General features: G+C 37.6%; 2 protein-coding genes across 3 annotated transcripts in view; one reads left to right on the top strand and one right to left on the bottom strand.

The window, feature by feature from the left end:
• The first annotated feature begins 4312 nt into the window (after positions 1–4312).
• The window catches only part of slc1a2b (solute carrier family 1 member 2b), a 62750-nt gene continuing 48830 nt past the window's right edge, over positions 4313–18232 (top strand). Inside the window, exon 1 of one of the 2 annotated variants that reach the window (XM_079411664.1) lies at positions 4313–4493. The gene's annotated coding sequence lies outside the window, so the exon portion shown is untranslated. The remainder of the gene's footprint in view (positions 4494–18232) is intronic. The other variant, XM_079411665.1, reaches the window with a different exon arrangement.
• On the bottom strand, positions 15585–17664 carry LOC306866566 (zinc finger BED domain-containing protein 4-like; the record flags this gene model as incomplete). The annotated part of the gene is made up of 2 exons (XM_079411828.1): positions 15585–15738; positions 16277–17664. The coding sequence occupies 2 exons, from the start codon at positions 17662–17664 to the stop codon at positions 15585–15587; spliced, it is 1542 nt and encodes a 513-aa protein (XP_079267954.1).

Below are 18232 nucleotides of genomic sequence, written 5' to 3'. Positions count from 1 at the left end.
ATATTGTGTACCAAAAATGAAAGCTTAGACAATTTAATTTAGTATCAGATAAGATTCAAGATTCAAGAGATTCAAGATTCAAGAGTTTTATTTGTCACATACACAATTATACAGAGTATAACCAGCAGTGAAATGTAGGTCAGGTCCGCTCCAAGGACAGTGCAATTATAAAGTATACAAATATTAAGAAGAAGTACAAACATAAAATAAAATAAAAGATAAGATAAAATAAGATAAGATAAAAAATATAAATATAAATGTGCAGGTCAGTATATTGCTGACAAATAGTAATGAGAGGAATGTGCAAAAAATAATGTGCAAAAAGTTGTACAGGGTATTTGAATAGCAGCAATATGAGGTAGAGAAAAATTATGAATAGCTTATTGATATATGATATTTACATGGAGAAAGATTATGAATAACTTATTGATATGGTGATATTACATGGAGTCAAGTGATATTATGACACAGAGTTAGAGTTTAGGAGCCTGATGGCCTGGGGGAAGAAGCTCCTCCTAAGTCTCTCAGTTTTTGCCATCAGGCTACGGAAGCGCTTACCAGATGGAAGCAAAGTGAATAGTCGGTTACCAGGGTGATTAGAGTCCTTGAAGATTTTAACAGCTCTATTTTTGCAGCGTTTGAGGTAGATGTCCTGCAGAGAGGGGAGAGCAGACCTTGAGATGCGCTCAGCTAAGCGCACAAGTCTCTGTAGTGCTTTGCAGTCCTGATTGGAGCTGTTTCCATACCACACTGAGATGCACTGAGTCAATACACTTTCTATGGTCCCTGAATAGAAAGTTTTCAGGATTGCTGGTGAGACCCTGAATTTCCTCAGCTGTCGCAGATGGTACAGTCTTTGCCTGGCTTTCTTAACCTGTGTTTGGATGTGTGTAGTCCAAGTCAGGTTCTCGGAGATGTTTACACCGAGGTACTTGAAGCTACTCACCCTCTCCACAGGGGTCCCACTGATCCTGAGAGGAGTGTAGGGCTGCTGCTGTCTCTTCCTAAAGTCCATGATCAGCTCTTTAGTTTTCCCCACATTCAGAGAGAGACAGTTGTCCTGGCACCATGATGTGAGTCTCTCTACCTCGTCCAAGTATGCGGTCTCATCGTTGTTGGAGATGAGGCCCAGAACCACAGTGTCATCAGCGAATTTGACAATAGATGTGGAGCTGTGAGAGGACACGCAGTCATGCGTGTAGAGAGAGTAGAGCAGGGGACTCAGGACACAGCCCTGTGGGGCTCCTATGATCAGAGTGATGGAGTTTGAGGTGAACTGGCCAACTTTCACCACTTGAGGTCTGCCGGTGAGGAAGTCTTGAATCCAGTCACAGAGTGAGGAGTTTAGGCCGAGGTCTGTGAGTTTAGATGCCAGCTTGATGGGGACTATAGTGTTGAAAGCTGAGCTATAGTCAATGAATAGCAGCCTTACATAATTCCCATTGTTGCTGTCCAAGTGTGTGAGGGAAGAGTGGAGGACGTGAGAGATGGCATCGTCCGTGGATCTATTTGGGCGATAGGCAAACTGAAGAGGGTCCAAAGTATCAGGGATGGAGGAGCAGATGTGGCTCTTTACAAGTCTCTCAAAAACCTTCATGACTATAGATGTGAGGGCAACTGGGCGATAGTCATTCAGGCAAGAGGGTTTATTGTTCTTTGGCACAGGGATAATAATGGATTTTTTGAATGAAGTGGGAACCACGGAGGTAGCAAGGGACTCATTAAAAATGGAAGTGAACAAACCAGCGAGCTGATCGGCGCAGGACCTCAGAACACGGCCGGTTATCCCATCAGGTCCGGCTGCTTTCCTGACGTTCACTCTCTTTAACGCCCTCCGAACCTCATCCTCCGACACGGGGATTACAGGATCATCGCTGCTCTGCCTGCTGCTTCCTGCTCTGCCTCTTGGGTGATAGTAATATCACCCAAGAGGTCATTAATTATAAATAAAAAAATGAAAACAAATCACATGATTTAGTGCAATATCTAAAACTTTTTTTTTTAAATGATGTAACTGTGCAATCATTTGTCTAAAATAATTACGTATTTTTTAGCTTAGCAAAATGATGAATATTTATTTTCTGGTGTCACTGTCAATTGGGGAGAAGGATCAAGTGATAGGATCACGCTGATGTAATACTAAATTCAGCATTTTAATAAAGAGTGGTTTAATAAACAGCGTGCTACACGGGTGAAGACACACTCTGGACAGCGAGGACTCTTCTAGGAGTGACTCAGATGACCAACGTTTGCATTTTAAAGAGCCACTAATATAATTGCTGACGGTAGCCTTTTATTCTTAACTTCACGAGTTAAAATGTTGCTCGGCCATATATAAAAAGCTACATAATTTTAGTTTAATTTTTCCAAACAGGCTATTGTCAGACTAAAATCTGCTGGTATATTGGTTGAAATAGGAAATATCTCCTTACAGGCCACTTTTAGTTTGAAATGTTGTACAAGGCATGTATATTACTATATATAAACATAAATATGATAATAAACTATGATATCCCTTATGAAAATCAAAATTGTTTTTACTATTGTAAAAGTGTGGTAACCATGTTTTTTTTGCAGGTTACCATTTCAATATAGGCGGTTTTACTACAAATACCATGGTATTTATTTAGTAAAACCATGGCTAATTTTCATAAGGGATATTAATGTTTAGATTATATTTTGGTACATTTATATAGCTGAATCACAATACAGCTCACCTGAACTTAAACTAGTTTGATTATAGTAGCCTATTTGTATAATTAGATTAGCCTACTCCTTTCAGTAGGTTGTCTATGTGTAGTTTTATACTTGTTTAAACTTTTACTGCAGAGGTATCCTACAGCATTTCTCTCCACTGTAGGCTATGTTTCAACATATATACAGTAGAAGAAAGACATTAAATCTTACTTGACCTAACGTAAAAATAAAATTCAAAATGCTTTCATTTTTGGTACACAATATTGTCGCTATCCACTATACATTTGCATTTTTGTATTACAATATATTGTGACACGATATATTGTTATACCCCTGCATTGTTTTGAATGTTGAACAATTGTATCAATATATATGTATATTCTATATCCCGCGATCCAACAGAGGATAAGAGGTATGGAGAATGGATCAGTTTTTATAGGGAAAGACAGCCTAGTTAAATGTTTAGCCATGTCACCTCATGAGGTAAATGTTTACCTCATGTCACATCAAGCCAAGTTTCCTCATAAAAAGGCAAATGAGTCTCACAGTTGTAACACACAATACATGTTTTGTCCATACCTCTGCATTTTCTCTCAAATAGAGTTTTGTATTTGAAAATCACTTTGCGCTTGTTTGAAAGTCGAGTTTTTCTTTGCAAAGCAGATTGTGTTTATTTGCAAAACACTGGATTTGTTTGATGAATATTGGCACAAAAATCGCTCCATAGCCATTGCCTGCGAACTTTCCAACAATGTGTTTAATCATGAAAGCTCTTTAAAGTCTGGGTTTAATCACAGGAGCTTGCAGCACTGCTTACCTTTTTTTCTTATTTCTTTTTGTGACCAGACATTCTGCTACAATCATTTAAATTTAAGATCAAAATAATCTGGATATAAATGTCTTTAACTAATTGTTGTTTATTTAATTATTACTTTGTGTATTAATTTTATATTAGTTTGTAGCCTATGTTGTATCATTTAAAAGCTATTGTGTGTGTTTTGTTGACATTTGCCTAATTTTAACAATATTTACAAATTCCGTTTGAGGAAAAAAATTGTGAGTAGTGCTACAAGCTCATTTTCAATTTCCATTGACATCTATGGGGCCCTATTAGGATTTTTATTATTATTATTTAATTATGTATTTATGTATTTATTGACTATGGTAACTGTTTTGCAAATTTGAATGCGATTGTTGTAAAAACACAGATTTGTAGAACAAAAGCACGAGGCTCCACTCCTAACATACCCTCGGTGCATCGAGAGAAGATCGTAGAAAAAGGTATGAATGAGATTTTACAAATTAATTTAAATACTGAGACCGCTTTGTTTCTCCTCATCCTTTCATCACATTCACTTTCTTGTCTTGCTTTCCTTTCTTCTCTCTTTCCATTATTCCATATCGGACCTAAACATTCCCACACTCGTCGCTATTTTATACGTGAAGTCCGTCAGCTGTGGTACATGTATATAAAACAATATAAATATAAAACAATTGGCGAACGTCAGTTTATTTGATGAATGTGAGTAGAATCAGTCAAAGGTAGAGTGTGGAGACTGGAGGACCGGTTGATGTGAGGCGGGGCAGGAGGAGTGTAAACATAGCCTGTGTTCTCACTGAGGTAGTCTTCCCTCAGTGTGACTGTAGATGTGCTCGGAGCACCGGATTATCCAAACAGAACGCTGCACGCGCGCGCTACCAACGCGTCACATCTCACCAAAGTGCATGACAGAACCAGAGCAGAGCGTGAACAAAACACCAACAATTGCCCGTTCCTGAGTCCTCCAGGCTGACAGGTGAGATCTGTGTAGGTTAGTTACACGTGTGTGTTTCACATCAGTGGATATATGCCATTTACTAGCATTAAGCTTTCCTAATGCGATCAATGTAATGTGCTTGAAATTGTTCCTGGCACCTGTCTTTCTTTATTTCTTTCTACATGACTGTATTTTGATCTTTTATTTTATTGAGCTGTAAGTGTGTTAAGCTCATGGTACATTCACCTGTTATCAAATGCACAATTTACTCAAAAGATCTGTTTTTTAACTTTTTTCCTGAAATACTAAAATGAAATAGTAATAATTAAAAAAGGCAAAAAAAATAGAAATGTAATTTCACTTTCATTTTCAGTGGAATCTGGGGTCATTAGGTGTGAGTGAGTATTTATGTATTTATAGGACTACTGCTTGACTAATGTGCGATTTTAAGAGATGTGTGAGAGAGCTTTCATGCAAATAATCCATTTTGTTCGTTCTGTTGGACTTCAAAAGTGCCAAAAGTCCCCCATTCATTGTGTGTGTGTGTGTGTGTGTGTGTGTGTGTGTGTGTACGCGTGCATAGATGCATAACATGTGCACAAATGTGGTTATGCAGTAATAACATCACAGATTAATTTATTTTTATTCAAACCTTTAAACTAAACAAACAGGTTCAAACTGTTTGGACTTGACCTTTATTGACGTTTAAAAAGGGAGTTTATTTTTGCAGGTTTTTTCATACTTTGATTTGGGAAAACGATGGTGGATTATCAAGTATTCTGTATCAGATGGAGACCCTTCTGTGATATCCTCCCCCACTCGTGTCATATCAGAGCCGGGAGTCAAAGGTTAGCCGTGAAGGCAGGTGTGATGGGGGTGAAATTAAGGCTGGGGGGTTGGTGTGCTCAGTCAAAATCAATGTAAAGTACATCCCCAGGGAATCCTCAGCATGCTGTAAATTCCTCTGCTATAATAAATAAATTAAATAAATAATAATGCAGGTACCTATGTTTTGAATGGGGGAGTTATATTCGGTTTAATTGTATTGAATATATACGCTGTTACATATAAGAGGAGAAATGACTGAAGGTGAAGACTGGGTAATTGGGGTAGGCTTGTGTTTTTGGATACTATGAGCATCGTAACCCGCTCACATGCATTCTGAACACATTTCCGTTTCTGAAGATTTGTCGGCTCACAGAAGACTACTGAGGAGGAAGAAATGAGACTAATTAAAGTGAAAAACAGAATGCTGAAAAATAGTGGATAGATGCTGTGAGAGAGAAATTTCAAACAGCTTAAGGGTTGTTAGAAGTGAAAAGATGAAGGAAAGAAAGGCAGAGAGACAAACAAATGTGTGTGTGAGCATGTGTGTGTTTTTAGGCTTGAGTAATCCTCCTGGGAACACGCCTGTGCTGCCAAAGTGCCATCCAACTCCTTTCTCTCTGCGCTCTTCATCATTCCTTTCTTCCTCCCCATCTCCGTCTCTCCATAGCCTAGGTAGACTGCAAATAAATTTGGTCATGACAATGGGTAAAGATGGTGTCTTGCTCTTTTAGCTGTCAGATCTCTCCTCTTCTGAAGTGCTAAAATCATTCCCGTGTGGCACACTGACACAGGATTTCCCATCGCAAGATGAGCGCCTCAGAGTTGGACTCCTAGACACTAGATATCTGTTTGTGTGGTGTTCTGCTGTGTTTAACTGAATCGCTGCACGCTTTTAGCAATGAATTGATTCATTCATATGCAATCTTGTTTTTAATTGTAAAAACATGTATAATTCCAAATTGAATGCTACCCTAATTGAGGTCTTTGATATTCAGCGTTACAGTATTTCCTTTAGCGATTCAGTGATAATGTAACAAGTAAGACAAAATGTACAAAATCAGCCATTTAAGCATGCTGGCACATGATCAAATATCCACACATTCTGCAAACATATGTATGGTCTCAGGATGAACAAATAGGGACTAGGAAAATCAGACATGTTCCATCCAGGCCATTGCTGTGGCATAAACTCTATTTTAAAGAATGCAGCGTTTTTGTGAAAATAATAAACAGCTCTCTTCTTCTCTCGTTTGATAATTGTGATTGTTGTGAGTGAATTCCAGGTCTGCGTGAGGACTGTTGACTTATCTTGCTTAGCTGTGAATTCTCTGAATGAATTTGTGGCTCAGTGTTGAACTGAGACCACTCAGGCTCAATGAGGTAGCATTGAGCCTGAACTGGCTCAGTGTTGTGTTCTGTAAAGTTGGTTCATCAACACACGCTCCCAGAATCAAACGATGTGAATCAGTGTGTCCATGCTACGGTTTGTGCATTGTGTATCCGTTAGTGGAAAGATGAATCCATAATCCATTCTGATCCATAAATCACACACTGGAATAAAGAGAGCTCCCCTCTTTCCTCATCACTTGTTGGCAGTCCTATCCAGCCCCATCCCAACCCCAGAGGCATGAACCCTCTCCTCGCCTCAAAGCCACCATTTCCACTCCAGACTCTAATAGGCCTTTAACGTAGCTTTGTGAGCATCTTTGTGTGCACTGTCGGAGATCGTGGGGCATTAATTTCACTCTTGAGCATGTAAATAAGCGAATGTGTGGGAGCGTAGAGCCGTTACTCACTTCATCCGAGAGAGCTTTATCACCCTTGCCTTTTCTTCACGGACACGCATGAGAATCTCAGTAGTGCACACAATGCCAGCTCTCATAATGGCACCCTATGCCCATCTCCGTCGGCTTCCGGAGGGCCTCCATCTCTGTCTGTTTCTCCCCCTTCCCATGGCCGCTGGGGGAACACAGGGGCACGTTGTGTTTACCTCCGGCTGTGGCCAACGGAACACAAAACAATCCCGTTCATTGCCTGTTTGTCAGCCCTGAGGCTTTTGAAAGCCAACGAAAAAGAGAGATGAGAAAACAATTAAAAACCCCTCCTGAACACTGCACTAACATTTTCCCAGCTCAGGGAGCCTGTGAACAGGGATGGAGCCTCTAAACTGCTCCATTATTTCTCAGTACTTGGCATGATGCTAGAGCTGCTTGTGTTTGAATGGACGACTGCACACAGAGGCCCTTTGTGCGGAAACTTGGCTCAGCACACATGCACTGCTTAATTAAGATTTTTCTATCTATCTATCTATCTATCTATCTATCTATCTATCTATCTATCTATCTATCTATCTATCTATCTATCTATCTATCTATCTATCTATCTGATCAGGTCAACTGATGGCCACGTTCCATCATTATAAAAGTAATATTGTAATGGCAAAATAGTGTTATATATACCACACAAGGCTGTTTTGACTTGTGTTCACACGCTCACATGTTCACATGCTTCATATTTTGAATTTATCTTTTATACAGATAAATTATCATTTTCAATCATAATGGTTTAAGACAAAGTGAAAACAAGCTTTTCCTAAGTGAGATAACACATTAAATTTTTTTTTTTTTGACATTTGTGCATCAGCGATAAAATCATATCACAAAATGGTTCACCCAGCTGAAAACACAAAGCAGAAATGACATTTAAGGCTAGATTTACTAACAGCTTGCACAAGCACAAACCCTCTTTTAGTGTTAAAAAATGACTGTCAGGATTTATTAAAGACGTGCAGTGAAAAATTAGTGCCGAAAAGGTCTGAAACGTTATTTTTGCTGCATATGCACTTGTATAGTTTTCCCTTTCAGATGCAAAAATTGTGAGAGTAGAGTATTTAAATGAATCATGCAACATAATTTACTAAGGTTTGCACTCATCAGTATACTGGTCTTTGTGCCATTATTTAAAGGGATGGTTCACCCCAAAATGAAAATTCTGTCATTAATTACTCACCCTCATGTTTTTCCAAACCCTTTGTTCATCTTCAGAACACAAATTAAGATATTTTTGATGATATCTGAGAGCTCTCTTAACCTCCATAGCAACACAACTGAAATGTTCCCAGACCCAGAAACGTAGCAACTGTAAAACATCTGTAAAATAGTCCATGTGACATCAGTGGTACAACCGTAATTTTACGAAGCTACAAGAATACTATTTGTGCACAAAAAATAATGACTTTATTCAACAGTTCTTCTCCGCATCCCATCTGGAGTGGGATATTTTTATTATTTTTGTTTTCTTTGTGCATAATAAGTATTCTCGTAGCTTCTTAAAATTACAGTTGAACCCCTGATGTCATATGGACCATTTGAATGTCCTTTCTACGTTTCAGGACCTGGGAACATTACAGTTGCATTGCTGTCTATGGAGGGTCAGAAAGCTCACGGATTTCATCACATATATCTTAATTCTGAAGATGAACGAAGGTCTTACAGGTTTGGAATAACATGAGGGTGAAGACTTTCATTTTTGGGTGAAATATCCCTTTGACACTCTAATTCACAAATTCATCTGCCCGTCCAGTCCTGATGGATAATGGTAAATGAACTTGACTTGCTGTCCTCGATGGCGGCTCGAACCCGAGGCTCACAATGACTGTTGCTTATATAGGCTCGTCATGATGATTGACATGACTGAATGATTAGACTCCTTCCAAACCTATGTTTAAAACTTTTTATTAAGCGCCTGTGTTGTTAGTAGATCACCTGCACTTGAATATCATCGAAATGTGTGAAGTCATCATCCAAAACCATTACAGATTTACTTTAATTGTTTTTTCAGAATAGATTCGGATCAAATGCTGATCAAAACTGATGGGCTTTGTGTGAGTCATTATGAACCATCAGATGCAAACTGATCCATTCAGTTATCAAAATCTTTCAGATATACATGCATATTCCATAATATCCATGGCCTGTTTACACTTAGCCACTTCTCACATCTTCTTTAATTGGATTGGATTCTGTGCCTCTCCACTCTTCCTCCAGACTCCAGACCTTGATTTACAAATGAAATGCAAAATTTACTTTCATCTGAAAAGAGGACTTTGGAGCACTGAGCAACAGTCCAGTTCTTTTTCTCCACAGCCCAGGTAAGACGCTTCTGATGTTGTCTCTGGTTCAGAAGTGGCTTGGTAGCTCTTTTCCTGAAGATGTCTGAGCGTGGAGACTCTTGATGCACTGACTCCAGCTTCAGTCCACTCCTTGTGAAGCTCTCCCAAGTGTTTGAATCAGCTTTGCTTGACAGTATTCTCAAGCTTGCGGTCATCCCTGTTGCTTGTGTGCCTTTTCCTACCCAAATTCTTCCTTCCAGTCAACTTTGCATTTAATATGCTTTGATACAGCACTCTATGAACAGCCACAGCTTTCAGTAATGACCCTCTGTGATTACCCTCTTTGTGGAGGGCGTCAATGTTCATCTTCTGGATCATTGCAAAGTCAGCAGTCTTCTCCGTTATTGTGGTTTCAAAGAACAAGAGATACCCAGAATTTATACTTATAATTTATACCGGATGGTCATTAATTGAAACTCAAATGTAAATATTCTAATATTTTGAGCTGTATGCTCTAATCATCAAAATTAAAGCAAAAAAAAACTTTTGAAATGTTTTACTTTACATGCAATGAATCTAATATATATGAAAGTTTCACTTTTTGAAATAACTTAAATTTTTTTAAGAAAAAATTTACTTTTTAATGACATTCTAATTTATTGAGATGCACCTGTATATTTACCAGCAGGTCTTCCCTTTTCAGTGAGAAACTTTATATACAGACCATTATATATATGAGAGGAGATACTGCTTAATAGAATTCGATGCCTCAGGATTCCTTTCATATGTTAGCAAAGGGTCGGTCAAACGTTCCCATAGCAGGGCTCGCAAAATCGCTAGCCCGACGTCCCGGGGCTGTATCTTAAATACAGGGCTCCCACACAATGCTCCCTCTAAGCTAAGCGCTCTTCCACCGCGGCCGCGCAGAAGAAATAATGTGCCTCACGCACACAAAAATGAGTTGGGAAGCCATTTGATTGAATGCCGCTAGTAAAAGGTAAAGAATAGCAATGCTCGGGCAAACCACTATAAGAGCTTATGTCACGACAGAGTTAGAACCGGTGAATGCGGTTTACAGGTTTCATAGAAAGAGAACGATATGCACCAAATGAGTCGCTGTAGAAACTGAATACTTCAATGGTTGCGGTGCGCTCAACACGAGAGACAACACAATGACATGTGAAATAAAACGTCCTCATGTATTAAAGAAGAGTGGCTTGATTAAGTGCTGGAAATAGCGGAGGATGGGCAAAGAACGGTAACAAAACTCAAACATGTACAGTCACACACAAGAGTATTGTGCAAACTGTACTTCATGATGTTTAGACAGCTATAGAAGAATTCATGTTTACGGGTTTTTTATATATATTTAACTTACAGATCTCAGCTTAAGTTTTGCTTCAGTTTGTATTCTATTCTATTCTATTCTATTCTATTCTATTCTATTCTATTCTATTCTATTCTATCAGCTTAAATAGTTTGTTTTGATAATATATTATGTTAGGGCTATATTATAAACCTGATAAATAATTTACCTTATTTTTGAGTCTTTGACTTTGAATCTCCTGCTCATCAAGGCTGTATTCATTTAAAAAATACAGAAAAAATATATAGTGATATAGTGAAATATTATTGTAATTTCTAATATTGCTTTCCTATTTTAATACCTATACTTTAAAATAGAATTTATTACTGTGATCAAAGCTGGATTTTCAGCATCATTACTCCAGTCTTCAGTGTCCCATGATAATAATAATAATAATAATAATAATTCATTACATTTATATAGCGCTTTTCTGCTTTTTCTAAGCACTCAAAGCGATCTACATTGTGAGGGGTGGTGTCTCCTCGTCCACCACCAATGTGCAGCATCCACCTGGATGATGCGACGGCAGCCATAGTGCGCCAGAACGCCCACCACACACCAGCTTACTGGTGGAGAGGAGACAGAGTGATGAAGCCAATCAGTGTAAGGGGATGATTAGGAGGCCATGATGGTCAGAGACCAAAGGGAAATTTGGCCAGGATGCCGAGGTCACACCTCTGCTCTTTTCGAAAGACATCCTGGGATTTGTAATGACCACAGAGAGTCAGGACCTCGGTTTAACGTCTCATCCGAAAGACGGTGCTTTTTTTTGACAGTATAGTGTCCCCGTCACTATACTGGGGCGTTAGGACCCACACAGACCGCAGGATGAGCACCCCCTGCTGGCCTCACTAACACCTCTTCCAGCAGCAACCTAGTTTTCACCGGAGGTCTCCCATCCAGGTACTGACCAGCTCAACCCTGCTTAGCTTCAGTGGGCAACCGGTCTTGGGCTACAGGGTGATATGGCTGCATGATCCTTCATAAATCAATCTAATATGCTGATTTATTATCAGTGTTGAAACTGTTGTGCTGCTTAATATTTTTTTTGGAACCTGTGTTACTTTTTCTTTGATTCTTTGATTAATAAAAAGTTTAAAAGAACAGCATTTATTCAAAATAGAAATATTTTCTAACAATAGAAGTCTTTACTATCAATTTTATCCATTTAACACATCCTTGCTGAATAAAGTTTATTTAACTTTCTTTAAACTTTTTTAAAGTATCTTAAAAAAAGAAAGAATTGCTGACCCAAACTTTTGAATAGTTTATATTGTAACACAAAATCTCTATTTTGACTAAACACTGTTCTTTTTAACTGTTTATTTTTTTAAATATCACAGGTCCCAAAAGATACAGTATAAAAAATAAAAAAATAAAAATAAAAAAGCAGTACAACTGTTTCCAACATTGATTAAAAATCCGCGTATAAGAATGATTTCTAAAGGATCATGTGACACTGACAATACTGCTTTGCTTCACAGGAATTAATAAAATTTTAAAGTATATTAAAATAGAAAACATTTATTTTAAATTGCAATAATATTTCTTAATATTTTAGTGAAATAATATTCAGTATTTTTTATCAAATAGATACAGCCTTGATGAGCATAAGAAACTTCTTTAAAAAACTTTATTGATCCAAACTTTTAAGCTGCAGTGTATTGTACTGTAAAAATGTTTTCTCAGGTAACCTAAAATCTGCATAATTTAGTTACATCAAGGGTCAAATCAAATATAAACAGCACATTAAAGTTAAAAGTTACACACTTTTTTGTGTGCATGCTGTACAGGTCTGGTATAAAGAATGCTTTTGCTCAGGTTGTCCGCCCAATAGAGAAAAGTTTTGCTCAGAAAAAAAATTAGAGGGAGCATTGCTCCCACAGGTCCTTAAATTTGATACAACTAAATTGAAGAGTTTTTAGGGCCTTAGACAGTTTTAAATACGTTAAATGGTATAATAAATAATTTTTCAAATTGCCTTAAATAGATTTTTAAGAATTCTACAGATACTTTGTAAATAGTCAAATAAAACTCTTTACTTGATATTCGTTTATATTTGTGTATTGAAAATGTTTTTATTGATATTTATGGTGTTTATTTTATTTGGGCTAGTTAAATTAATTTTCGGGCTACCAAAATCTGAAGAGTACCTGCCCGAAGGGCTACCAGGGATTTTGAAATTTTGCGAGCCCTGCATAGGTAAACATGGCAAAACATATCTTGTACATTCAACTAAGCCTCCAACAAATGGTGTAACGTTGCTATCTCTTGTAATCCACATCACAACTAAATGCTGGATTTGGAAAAGCTGGGGAAATTGAACTTTCCAAACTTTTGAAATCCAGCATTTAGTTGTTCATGTGAAGCGTTCATTGTCACAGGCTTTATGAACACAGCTTTGTTTCCTGGCAGAGAATTAAAGAGGCTCCCAGGAATAGTGTAGAAGTGAGCCAATCAATAAACGTGTTTCCAGTTTAGCGTGCCGTGTGCGTCAGACAGCTAGCACATGTAACGTGGGTGGTCCGTGATGTCTTGATTTGAAACACTACCACTATTATCATTAATACAAATGAAAAATACACACTGACAACACAATAATTAGTGGACAGTATAAAATAATGAATAAGCCAATACGTTGCAAGTTCAGTACTGAAATTTCTACCCTAAATGTTTGATAGCAAAATGTCATACGAATAAAATTGCCTCGAAAAATCTTTGATTTCATATAATATTTAAGAATAAAATAGAGAATAGATATCATGATCTATCAATATAGATATCATTTTGTTTTACAGTATTACATTTACTGAGGTTTCAGTTTTTACATGGTGGGCTTGTTAAAAAAATAAAATAAAATTAATGCATACTGAAGCAAAATTCTACTCTTGTAAAATAGTTGTCATTTTGGTTTCTCTGCAAACATTAGAGGAGAGAAGACTAAGGATTGTGAATATACGTTATAATCCTATAATTAAGCTGTTGGACATAATTTTTCAGATTCAGTTGCAGAAAAAATGATACCTGCTTCTAAACATGCATAAATGTTGCATAAAACATCCATGTTCTGTTTCTTTTTTTTAGGGAAATAGTTGCATAGTCAGCTTTCTTTTATTAGTATTATTATAGATTGCTGTTATTCTGATTTATTTATGTATTTATTTATTCAATTTTGAATTTTTCTATTTTATTTTATTTTATTTATTATTTATTTTTATTTTTTTATTTATTTATAAAAATAAAATTGTTAATCATATGGCCAGTTCATCTTTTTGCATTTATGCAGTATACTGAAGCTGAGAAAGGAGTCCAGAAGATTAAATATATGGTGGCCGAGAGAGCTGAATGCACTGCAAATAGAAAAAAACCCTGCAAATTAAGAAAACAACTTTGTCAATTTGACAACACACACGCTGAAAATGCTCACAACACAACCAAACAAACAAACGCGCTGCAAATAATTTTTTTTATTTGGTTGTGTTGTGAGCATTTTCAGCACGTGTGTTGTCAAATTGATGAAGATGTTTTCTTGATTTGCTGATGCTTTTTCTATTTGCATGTGTTTTCTGAAGTTTCAGCGCTTTGAGCTCTCTCGGCCACCTTATAAATAGCTTCACGCGTAATTCATTCTAAATGGGAATGAGTGTGCATGTGTGCTCTATTTACAGATGACTGGAATTCATTCACACACATACACACCTGCTTAACTGTTAAACCTGAGGTTCTCAAAGTGAATCTAGGAGAGTGTTTTTGGGAAAGTCTGTTTTATTTACTCATATATTTACAACCCGAATTCTGGAAATGTTGGGAAGTTTTTTTATTATTATTTGAATAAAATGAAAACTAGAGTAAAAATTCATATCTTTTGGCTGATTTGCAGTATACGGTATATATCTCGGTATTTTCTACCCTTTTGTATTTGAAATAAACAAATAAAAGGGATGTAACCATAGGCATATATTATGTTAAAAAAGGGTTAAAATCACATTTCATTCAAACATTGTAACATTGCAATCTAAAAACAAAAATACTAATGCTTTTAAAGCAGGTTAAATTTACTCAACTAAAAATGAAAATAATAAAAAGAAAGCACAGACTAATTGAGTAAAAAGGCTATTTTGATTACCCCATTACAGTCATGCTTTTAAAGCAGAAGTTAAATTTACTCAACTAAAAATTTAAATAATAAAAAAGCACAGACTAATTGAGTAAAAAGGCTGTTTTGATTACCCCATTACAGTCACTTTACAGTTAGTGTTATCATACAAATAGTGCTATAATACAAATACACTTAGTAGGTTTAAAATTCTACATATTAGGGATGCACCGAAATGAAATTCTTGGCCGAAGCCGAAGCCGAATAATAATGAAATGCTTGGCCAAAACCCGAAGGCCGAATACCGAACGCGGTGTTTCGTATTTTTTTCCATTTATTTTGCCAATTTTTTCACCATTACAATAATTAAATAGTAAAAATTAGCTTTTTACTATTTTGTGTTGCTTTTCAGAGAAATAAATCAAATAACAAAAATACAATTTCAAAATATTTATATAACACTGAACATTTTTTTTAACATTCCAGCAGATATTATACAAACAAAGCACAATATAACTTAAAATAAATAAATTAGTAAAATAAAAAAATATTTTTATTTGGCCATCTTTGAAGCCCCCCTTCTTGAATAGCCTATGTTAGGCCTATAACTGACTGCTGAAAGAATGTAACTCTGTATGTCTACAACAACAAATGTGCATTGAATAGTGCAAAAAATGTGGATGAATCCACAACAAATGAATAACTGTCCTAGACATAGGCCTACTTAGCCTACTTCTTCAGGAAAAGTGGCAGGTTCTTCTTTATGAAAAGTAGCTTCTCTGCTTTCTCACATGAAAGTCGGTTCCTCTTCTCATCGATGACATGAGATGCAGCACTAAACAGTCTCTCGCTGTCGGTGCTTGTGCATGGAGCACACAAGTACCTGCAGAATAGTTGAAATTTTTATTGCAGTTTTCTGAGAGTTGCTCATTTCAAAACGAACAATGTCTTCAAGATAATGAAATGGTTGAAACCCAGTGTAGGCCTACTATTTTACTACACTGAAAATAGTTAAATTTTCACAAAATACATAATATAAAATATAGGTAGTAACACTTTACAATGTTTCCTTTTGTTAACATTATTGCATTAACTAACAATGAGCAATACATTTGTTATGGTATTTATTAATCTTCGTTAATGTAAGATAATAAAAAATATTTAGTTCATGTTAGTATAAGTGCATTAACAATTTTAACAAATAGGCCTACCACTTTTGATACTTTTTAATTCAAAAATTAAAAATGTGATACTTAGTTTTAATACTGTATTAGTAAATGTTAACATTAAGATTAATAAATGCTTTTAATAAGGGTTTTTCATTGTTAGTTAATGTTAAAAATAGAAACTACTTATAAAGTGTTACCATAATCCAAAATATAAATAAAATCTTAAATTAATTGCACATAGAAGTAGCCTACCTGCGTGCCATCTGCGCCAGGTCGGGAAAGCGGCCTTGATTGGTCCTCCAAAATTCGAGAGGGTTATTGCTCCTGGGGATGGGGACTTCTGAGAGATAACCATCTAACTGTTGAGCGGTTGAGCTTGTCCTCTGTCTTGCAAATGGGTTATTCTCTTGGAGGATCTCATCGAACATGTCAGACAGCGAGACTGTGTGCGGCTCATCTGTAGTACGAGCCCGTTTACTCTCTGCGCTGTTTTCATCTCCTGCGCTGTGCATCACCTGACCGTCTCCATCACCTAGCGGCTTTCCCAAATCCAACTCGGCCTGGATCATTTCTCGTGTGCGCAGCTTTTTCCCCACATCCAAGTAATGATCTTTATATCGTGGATCAAGCACAGTCGCGATGCAGTACAGGGGTTCTGAGTCCGTCTGACTAAATCGTGTGCTGACAGCTTCTAAGAGCGCACTTTTAGTTGTTTTCACTCCGTGGTCTGTTTCAGCCTCTTTGTTTAAAAGACGCTTTAGTGCTGCAAGTAAAGGTATGACGTCTGCCACAGATGCATCAGATGAGCTTATCTCTTTTGTTATCTGCTCAAAGGGGGCGAGAAGAGAGAGAACGTTCTCGATTAACACCCACTGGTATGCGGTGAATGTCGCGGGCAGGTCATGATCTGCTATGTATGTAGCCAAGACTCGCTTTTGCGCAAAAAGGCTTTCCAGCATATAATATGTACTGTTCCACCTTGTGCTCACATCTTGTTGGAAACGTTTTTGTGGCGTTCCGAACTGTTCTTGGATAGATTGTAGGCGCGCATAGGCAAGCGGTGAATGTTTAAAATGGCCAACAATTTTCCTGCCTATCGCTATCACATCTGCTATACTGCGCTGACTCAACAATCCCTCGTTGACCGCCAGTTGAATTGTGTGTGCCATACACCGTATGCCTTTCAGATCACTATCTTCCATGGCTTTAGCCATATTTCTTGCGTTGTCACTGACTACCGCATGCACTTTAGATCGGTCGATACGCCAAGTGTCAAACATGTTGGCGAACGCCTCGGATATGGCTACAGCTGTATGGGACCCTCTAAACTCTTGTGAGTGAAGCACAATCTTTTGTAGATTGAAATCTGTGTCGATCCACTGCGCAGTTAAACTCAGCATACTGGTGGGGCTCACATTCGAGCTCCAAATATCAGTCGTGAAGCTGAGGGCTGCAATATCTGTAGCCAAGAGCTCATGGACGTGAGTTGAAACGACGTTATACATCTCAGGTAAGCACACGTCTGAGAAATGCCGTCTACTAGGCATGGTGTAACGGGGCTCAATATGGTCTATGAGCCTGCGAAATCCAACATCCTCTACAACAGAGAATGGTTGATCATCCAATGCGATGAATTCCATTATCCTTTTAACAACGTTCCACAACGTCAAATTGCAAAGGCTTTGTAAATCTCATCATCTACAGTGCATAACATCATCAAAAGATTCAGAGAAACTGGAGAAATCTCTGTGCGTAAGGGACAAGGCCGAAGACCTTTGTTGGATGCCCGTGGTTTTTGGGCCCTCAGACGACATTGCATCACTCATCGGCATGTTTCGGTCATTGACATTACTAAATGGGCCCAGGAATACTTCCAGAAACCACTGTAGGTGAACACAATCTGCGGTGCCATCTGCAGATGCCAACTAAAGCTCTATCATGCAAAAAGGATGTCATGTGTGAACATGGTCCAGAAGCGCCGTTGTGTCCTGTGGGCCAAGGCTCATTTAAAATGGACTGTTTCAAAGTGGAAAAGTGTTCTATGGTCAGACGAGTCCAAACTTGACATTCTTGTTGGAAATCATGGACGCCGTGTCCTCTGGGCTAAAGAGGAGGGAGACCTTCCAGTGTGTTATCAGCGTTCGGTTCAAAAGTCAGCATCTCTGATGGTATGGGGTGCATAAGTGCATACGGTATGGGCAGCTTGCA

The sequence above is a fragment of the Barbus barbus genome (genome assembly GCF_936440315.1).
Source record: "Barbus barbus genome assembly, chromosome: 48".
NCBI classification, from domain to species: Eukaryota; Metazoa; Chordata; class Actinopteri; order Cypriniformes; family Cyprinidae; genus Barbus; species Barbus barbus.
This window is presented reverse-complemented; position numbering and strand designations above follow the sequence as displayed.